The following is an 8,592-nucleotide window of genomic DNA, read 5'->3' on the forward strand; positions in this document are numbered from 1 at the left end:
CAGCCGTGGCAGAGCAGTTCCAGCACAGTTTTGGAGGTAGCAGGAAGGATGTGGGATTTCCAGTGGGCACAGTGGACACGGTTCTGTCCAAGGGAGCCAGGGAGGGCTGGCTAGTATAGGAGAGGAACTGGGATAGGGAAGTGGATTCTCTTACTTACTGTTTCCTAAGTCCTATTTACCACAGACCCAGGAGTTCCTTGAGTGGGGCTTCAGCATTGACACATGGTAGGGTAAATCTTATTGCCCTGTCTCTAGGAGTTTCGCAAAAATCTAAAAGGTGTGAATGGAGGCAAGGACTTTGAGCAAGACATCCTGGAGGACATGTACCATGCCATCAAGTGAGTATGTGTAGAGAATGGTGTAACATCTCTGCTAAGGAGAAGCACACTGCTTCCTTTTCCAAATGTTGGCATCACATCAGTCTGCAGTGACTCACATGCCCTGGATTTAGCTTCGTACTTTAGCTGGGCAGCCCTGTCTCCCCCAGCTCATTTATTTCTTAAAGAAGCTGAACAGTGCTATAACTGAAGAACCCTGAGCCAGGATTCAAACTGCCCCTGCTGAGTGGAGGGGGCATCATTGCCCTGTTTTCTGAATCCACAGCAGCTAGATTTTTCTGTCTAGCTCACAAGATGCGTTAGGATGGGGGTAGTAGAGAACCCAAAATGAGTGCTAGAGAGTGAGGTTTGGGACACTTAGATTTTTACTGTTCTCTCATACCCGGAAAGAATATGAGATCTTACTGTGGAACTAAAGGCCCACTTAGAGACAGGGCTTGGAGATTTATGGGATGCTTCCTTTCTTTCTCCCTGGTGCCACTGGTGGGCAGGGAAGCAGACCACTAAGCTGCAGTTTTGATGACCTCTCATTGGTGGAAGTGCCAGTTATGGGCAAAGCCCCTTGTCCTAGATTGTGCTCAGTCAGTTCAGAGCAGTGCACCTACTCCTTTTGTTACCTCCTAACAGGAATGAGGAAATTGTGATGCCTGAGGAGCAGACAGGCTTGGTCCGGGAGAATTACATGTGGAATGTGCTGCTTCATCGAGGTGCCACCCCAGAGGGCATATTCCTACGTGTGCCTGCTGGCAGCTATGATCTTGACCTCTTCACCATGACCTGGGGCCCCACTATTGCTGCTCTCTCTTATGTTTTTGACAAAAGCCTCGAGGAGACAATCATCCAAAAAGCCATCTCAGGCTTCAGGTAGCCAGGATTTGACTTTGGTCTTAATCTTCCACCTCTTTGAGTTAACATGATTGCCCCAATGCCTCTCTGACTCCTACTCTTATTGTCCTTAGAATGGGGTTCCTCCTGAGTTTCTGGAGGGAGACTGAAGCTTGGGAAAGCTCAGTATTAAACAGACTCAAGAGTAAAAGGTTTCTTCCTGAGACTGATTAGGGAAGAATCCCAAGCAAGCCTCCTTGAGGACTTTGAAAGGCTGCCTGGCCTTTCAGTGACTGTATCTGATATGTGACATTACAGGAAGTGCGCCATGATCTCCGCCCACTATGGCCTCAGTGATGTGTTTGACAATCTCATCATCTCTCTATGCAAATTCACAGCTCTCAGCAGTGAGGTGAGCATCGACAGGAACTGTGTGCTTGGCATTACAAAGGAAGACCTCTCCCTTGGCCATAGATCTACCCTTATCTGTGGAGCTGATTGCCTTCAGCATACTCTCACTCAGCCAGACTACAGAAGAGCTTAGGCCATTTCTGTCTGACATCCCTACGATGAGATTAGCATTACCTCATATAATGGGGATGAGAGAGGAGACACAATAGTGGAGAAGGCCTTAGCCAGGTTAGCCCTTCTCACCAACATTACAGGGGATTGAAGCAGAAATAGGAGAAGGACCCTTAGGAACATAGGTACAGGCCAAAGAGAATCTCCTTTCAATTCATTTGCCAGGCTCTAAGCCTCTTCTCATTTTCTTTTCCAGTCTATTGAGAACCTGCCCACTGTGTTTGGAAGCAACCCTAAAGCCCACATTGCAGCCAAGACGGTGTTCCATTTGGCCCACCGTCATGGTGACATCCTACGAGAGGGCTGGAAGAATATCATGGAGGCCATGCTGCAACTCTTCCGAGCCCAACTGCTACCCAAGGCTATGGTAGAGGTAATTCTTGGTAGGAGACTAATCGATAATAACAAGGCAAGAGGTCCAAGATTATGTACTATCTGTTTTTAGAAATGGTTGAGAATAGCACTGGGCCTGATGCATGCTGAAACTTACCAGGAACGCCTCAAATGTAAGACCACAGATCTTCAGTCAGGGGATAGCTGTGAAGGAAGGCTGGTAGAAGTCATTACCAGTCACCAATTGGAGGGGACCCTGTCAGTTGTGGAGGGCAGAGGGCAACAGGAAGAAAGCCAGAAAACTTTACTCAGAGGAATAGGAAATGCAAAAGGCATGTGGGAAGAAATTATTCTTGACCTGATTTTCTAGGTAGAAGACTTTGTGGATCCCAATGGCAAGATCTGTCTACAGCGGGAAGAGACACCATCGAACCGGTGAGGGCAAATCAGAGGCTAGAGACTTTGGGGAGGGGGCATTAGAACTCTAGAGCTCACTAGAGCTTGTACCCTCTTTCTCCAGGGGAGAGTCAACAGTGCTGAGTTTTGTGAGCTGGCTGACACTAAGTGGTACTGAGCAGTCTAGTGTGCGGGGCCCATCCACTGAAAACCAAGAGGCCAAGAGAATGGCTTTGGACTGTATCAAGGTAACTGACCCTGCTCACCCCTGGTGAACAAGCCTAGATACTTCTGTACGAGATAAGACACAGCTGTATGAACTGAAGACTAGGATCACTAGAGTTTGTGACCAGAGCTGACTCCTTCTGCCCTCTCTTCCTAGCTTCTTGGGAACATTCTCTTCCCTCTAGTCCTTATCATTAACCCTTGTGCCCCTCTAGCAATGTGACCCAGAAAAGATGATCACAGAAAGCAAATTCCTCCAGCTGGAGTCACTGCAGGAGCTCATGAAGGTACAGAGTGGAGAGGAAAGAGGGATGAAAGGGCTGGCTGGGTCTGGGAGGGGAGACAGGGACATATGCCTCAGTCACTGTCAGGGCTGGGCCAGTGACTGGCTTCTTCTCCATGCCTTCTTTCCTGCAATTATTCTCCTCCAGGCTCTGGTCTCAGTGACACCAGATGAAGAGACCTATGATGAAGAGGATGCTGCTTTCTGCCTGGAAATGCTGCTGAGGATTGTGCTAGAGAACAGGTAGCAGGCAGTCTTTAGGCAGGCCTCATACTGGACTTGTGCCAAAGGGATGGAAGCCTGGAGTCATCTTGCAGGGTGGACTCTAGGGACAAGAAGCACAGGAAGCTGCAGGCAGTGGAGGAGAAGCTTGCTCATTAGACCTGCCTTGAAGGGCCTAGCTTCAATCAGAAAAGAAGGCTTATTGTCTACCGGCCTCTTCATCTGAGACTGTCCTCATCCCTTATATTTCTCAGGGACCGTGTTGGCTGTGTGTGGCAGACTGTTCGAGACCATCTATACCATCTATGTGTCCAGGCCCAGGACTTCTGCTTCCTTGTGGAGCGGGCAGTGGTGGGGCTGCTGCGCCTAGCCATTCGGTTACTCCGGAGAGAAGAGATCAGTGGCCAGGTAAGCAGAGTGCAGCTGGGAGGGTAGGAACGTATATAAGGGGTAGAACCACAGTATTAGTTATCGATATGGCCTGAAACAGAGAGCTCATTTAATACCCTACAGCATGAGCCCAGTGATCTACACAGAGCTGGGGGAGTCTTAACAGGTAGCATTGGAAGTGAGTCTGGAATGGCCTCAGGCATGAAGCCTGATACTCAGCATCTGTGCTCAGTAGGGTTGGACAAGGCTACTGCCTTGTGGCAGTCCCAACCCTGTACCTGATTTCCTAGTTCTCATGCTTAGGACCTTTGCCCAATTTATAAAAAGACAACCAGCATATAAATAATAAGTGAATTCTGCAAGATCAGGGGATATAAGATCAATACACAAAAATTAATCACATTTTTTAGTACTAACGATGATCATATAGAAAATGAAACCATTTCAAGTTTTCCAAATGAAATCAAATACTTAGCTATAGACCTAACAAAACATGTATACACTCTGTATGCTGAAAATTACAAAATGCTGATGAAAGATATTAAAGAAGACCCATATAAATGAGACATAGTATATGCATAGATTGAAAGATTCAGTGTAGTAAGGACATCATTTCTCCGTTAATTGATCTGTTTAATGCAACTCCTATGAAAATCCCAGCAAGGTTTTTTTGTAGACATAAACAAGCTTATTCTAAGATTTACATGGAAAAGCACAGGCCCTAGAATAGCCAAAAGACATTTTGAGAAAAAAGGTGGGAATGGTCACTCCATGTGATATTAATGCTTACTATACAGCTACAGTAATCAACACTGTGGTATTTTTGGAGGGACAGACACATGGATCAATGTAACAAGCCAAAAACAGACCCACACAAAGAAACCTAACTAATTTTTTGACAAAGGTGCAAAAACAATTCAGTATAGAAAAGATAGCCTTTTTAATTGCTGGAGCAATTGAAATCCATGGTAGGGGGTGAACCTAGACCTAAGCCTCATACCTTATAGAAAAGTTAACTCAAAATGAATTATAGATTTAAATGCAAAATGTAAAACTCTGAAACCTTTAGAAAGAAATACCCGAGGATATCTTTGGGAGCTAGGCCAAGAGTTCTTAGACTTGACACCAAAAATACAATCCATAAAAGGAAAAACTGATAAATTAGACTCATCAATATGAAAAATTCTACTCTATCAGAGCCCAATGTGGAAAGGATATAAAGACAAGGAGTGTTTGTTTTCAAATCAAATACCTGAAAAAAGACTAATATCTAAAATGTAAAATAACACAAAACATAACAGTAAAAAAAAAAAAATTAGAAAATGAGTGAAATATATGAAAAAGATACACAGATGGCAGATAAGTACATGAAAATGATTAAGTGATGTTCAAATCATTAGCCAACAGGGAAACACAAAACCACAGTGAAATACCACTGCACACCTATCAGAATGGCTAAAGTGAAAAATAGTGATAATACCAAATGCAGACAAGGATGTGGGTCACTCATAAATTGCTGGTGGAAATGTAAAACAATAGAGTCATTTCTTATCAGACTAAACATGCAGTTTTAACACAGTCCCGCAGTTGTGCTCTTGGGTGCTTATCCTAGAGAAATGAAAGCTAACTTTTATAAAAACCTGTGCATGAATGTTCACAGAAGCTTTATTTGTAGTAGCCAAAACTACAATCAGCCCAGATGGTTTTCAACATAAAGTGTAGTATATGCATACCATGGAATACTATTCAGCAACTAAAAGCAACAAATTATTGATACACAATTCCTTGGATGGTTCTCCAGGGAATTATGCTAAATGAAAAAAGCCAATCCCAAAAGGTTATATACTGTATAATTCCATTTATATGACATTTTTGATTGACAGAGTTTTAGAAGTTGTGGACAAATGGCCAGGGGCTAGGGATCAGGGCAAGAAAGAGTTCATGGAATTCTCCAGGCCAGAATACTGAAGTGGGTAGCCTTTCCCTTCTCCAGGGGATCTTCCCAGCCCAGGGATCGAACCCAGGTCTCCCACATTGCAAATGGATTCTTTACCAGCTGAGCCACAAGGGAAGCCCAGTAATACTGGAGTGGGTAACCTAGCCCTTCTCTGGGGGATCTTCCCAACCAAGAAATTGAACTGGGGTCTCCTGGATTTGCAGGCGGATTCTTTACCAACTGAGCTATCAGGGAAGCCCAAGAAAGAGGCAAGTGTGGTTATAAAAGAACACGAGGAATCCTATGGTGTTGAAACTATTCAGCATCTTGGCTAGTGGTGGAAACACAAACCTCCACTTAATTAAATTGTGTAGAACTTAATATACATATAAGTAAAACTGGGGAAATCTGAATAAGATTAGAGAATTCTATCATGGTCAGTATCCTAGTTAGGATGTTATACTATAGTTTTGCATAATGTTACTGATTAGGATATTATACTATAGTTTTGCATAATGTTACTGGTCTTTTCTTTTTTTCAGTTTTTTAAAACTTAAACTTTTAATATTGAGTTAAAAGTTATATATATATCTATATAACTATATATCAATAGAGTTATATTGATAACTATAGATTCATATGCAGTCTTTTTATAATAAAGTGTTGGATATCAGGTAATTTATTAGATACTGTACTGAAAATGGCAAACAGAATGGTTGTAAGTGCATCAGTTGTTCACCTTGATGATGGCATTTCTGACTGGGAGCGGTGGCACCCTGACACTGCCCAGCATTGCAAGAGAGTATTGTACTGCATGCACATGAGTAGCCCTGGAAAAAATTAACTCTTAAGTATGGTTTCTACTGAATGTGTATTGCTTTTGTACCACTGTAAAGTCCAAAAAAACCTATGTCAGATCATCATAAGTTGGGGGCTGTCTGTATACATTCCCCATTTTACCCCAGTGGTAGCTTTATGCAAAACGATAGTATAGTATCCTAACCAGGATACTGACATTGATATAGTTTACTAATCTTACCAGATTTCCCCAGTTTTGGTTGTACTCATATGTGTATTACGTTCTACACAATTTAATCACTTGTGTAGATTTGTGTTTCCACCACTAGGGAAGATGCTGAATAGTTCCACCACCACAGGATCCCTTGTGTTGCCCTTTTATAACTTGCCTCTTTCTTGCCCCCATCCCTAGCCCCTGGCCATCTGTCCACAGAGTACCCTAAGTTGGGTCTTAGTTGAAGCATCCTCACTGGCCTAAGGAGACTGCTGGGGAAAGAGGCTAGACAGGATACTGTGTGCCCACTTTCTACTTCCTGCTCCCTACTCTTGCTCCCCAGGTACTGCTCTCCCTGCGCATTTTGTTACTAATGAAGCCCAGCGTGTTGTCCCGAGTCAGTCACCAGGTAGCCTATGGGCTCCATGAACTCCTTAAGACCAACGCAGCCAATATCCACTCAGGCGATGACTGGGCCACCCTCTTCACACTGCTGGAGTGCATTGGCTCAGGTGTAAAGCCTCCAGCTGCCCTACAGGCCACAGCCAGGGCCGACGCACCTGATGCTGGTAAGCCCTTTCCCAGGGAGATCCACAGTGGCAGATAACCAATCATGGCCCCTGTGGCTGAGACAGCAAAAAAAAACACAGGTGGTTGTGTTCATCAGATTAAATACCCTTGGTTCTGCCATCTGCTTCCAGGGCTTTCTGTGCCCACTGGCCTCTCACCAGTACTCACAGACTAATAGCATAAAGGCAAGCAGGCAATGGAAAAGGCTATGAGCCAGGCTTCCTACTGTCCTGAGGACTGTTTCCCCAGAAACTGTCCTCACTGCCATCTCCCTCCCCAACAGCTGCTACTAGATGCCACCCAGAGCCCAAATTAGCCTGCTGCCCCATTTGGTCAAGAGAGCAGCTCTCTAGGCCACCCTTCAGCCCTCTGGTGACAGAGCTGAAACTAATCTAGACCCAGAGAAAAGAGAGGCCAGGCTCCAGCACTTTTCTTCTGATAACTGAAATTATCCCTCATCCCAACATCCCCATTGCCACCCTGACTCTGCCCCTTTCCCTGCTGTTTCAGGGGCCCAGTCAGATAGTGAACTCCCATCCTACCATCAAAATGATATGAGCCTGGACCGAGGGTACACTTCCGACTCAGAGGTCTACACTGACCATGGCAGACCTGGCAAGATTCATCGATCAGCCACAGATGCTGATGTGGTCAACAGCGGCTGGTTAGTGGTGAGTGAGCATATGGGCAGCGGGTGAATCTCCCCCCCCTTGGCCTGTGGAAAAGATTCCTGGTCCTTGAGAGGGCATCTAGGGGACGATCAGGGTCAAGCCTGGATTCTCAGCTCTTCTGTACTCAACAGGTGGGGAAAGATGACATCGATAATTCCAAGCCAGGGCCTGGGCCCAGCCGGCCAGGTCCTTCACCCCTGGTCAATCAGTACAGCCTAACAGTGGGGCTGGACCTTGGGCCACATGATACCAAGTCCCTGCTCAAGTGTGTGGAGTCACTGTCCTTCATCGTGCGTGACGCTGCCCACATCACACCTGACAACTTCGAGCTCTGTGTCAAGACTCTCCGCATCTTTGTGGAGGCCAGTCTAAATGGCGGTGGGTCACCTGATGAAGGGGCAGTTGGGGAGTAGCCATGTGAATTACGGGGCAAAGTAGGGGAAAGGCAGGCCACCCATGCCCATAGATATGAAATGTGACCTGGGTCTGGCCCTGCTTAGGGTGCAAGTCCCAGGAGAAACGTGGCAAGAGTCACAAATATGACAACAAAGGAAACCGCTTCAAGAAAAAATCCAAGGAAGGCTCAATGCTTCGGCGGCCTCGAACCTCCAGCCAACATGCCCCTAGGGGCGGGCATAGTGACGACGATGAGGATGAAGGTGTGCCAGCCAGCTACCATACGGTGTCTTTACAGGTCAGTCAGGACGTAAGTATGGCACCCTTTACTTCCTCTCCTTTCCCTGTACCTGACGTCGGGAGTCTTGGTGGGGCCAGGGACAGCCAGGGCTAAGAGGAAGGGCCTATTTTCC

General features: G+C 45.7%; 1 protein-coding gene across 20 annotated transcripts in view; it reads left to right on the forward strand.

Annotated features, from left to right (window-relative positions):
• Window positions 1–8,592, forward strand: part of GBF1 (golgi brefeldin A resistant guanine nucleotide exchange factor 1) — a 124,700-nt gene that overhangs the window by 110,133 nt on the left and 5,975 nt on the right. For 12 of the 20 annotated variants that reach the window (XM_060405162.1, XM_012102849.4, XM_012102850.4 and 9 more), the window contains 13 exons: window positions 256–338; window positions 966–1,202; window positions 1,482–1,575; window positions 1,942–2,118; window positions 2,449–2,513; window positions 2,599–2,722; window positions 2,915–2,986; window positions 3,131–3,225; window positions 3,459–3,612; window positions 6,886–7,111; window positions 7,623–7,783; window positions 7,915–8,161; window positions 8,284–8,489. In XM_060405162.1, the coding sequence (XP_060261145.1) occupies window positions 256–338; window positions 966–1,202; window positions 1,482–1,575; window positions 1,942–2,118; window positions 2,449–2,513; window positions 2,599–2,722; window positions 2,915–2,986; window positions 3,131–3,225; window positions 3,459–3,612; window positions 6,886–7,111; window positions 7,623–7,783; window positions 7,915–8,161; window positions 8,284–8,489 (1,941 nt within the window). The remainder of the gene's footprint in view (window positions 1–255; window positions 339–965; window positions 1,203–1,481; window positions 1,576–1,941; window positions 2,119–2,448; window positions 2,514–2,598; window positions 2,723–2,914; window positions 2,987–3,130; window positions 3,226–3,458; window positions 3,613–6,885; window positions 7,112–7,622; window positions 7,784–7,914; window positions 8,162–8,283; window positions 8,490–8,592) is intronic. The other 8 variants (XM_012102851.4, XM_012102852.4, XM_060405156.1 and 5 more) reach the window with 1 other exon arrangement.

Source organism: Ovis aries, chromosome 22, assembly GCF_016772045.2.
Source record: "Ovis aries strain OAR_USU_Benz2616 breed Rambouillet chromosome 22, ARS-UI_Ramb_v3.0, whole genome shotgun sequence".
Taxonomy (NCBI): domain Eukaryota; kingdom Metazoa; phylum Chordata; class Mammalia; order Artiodactyla; family Bovidae; genus Ovis; species Ovis aries.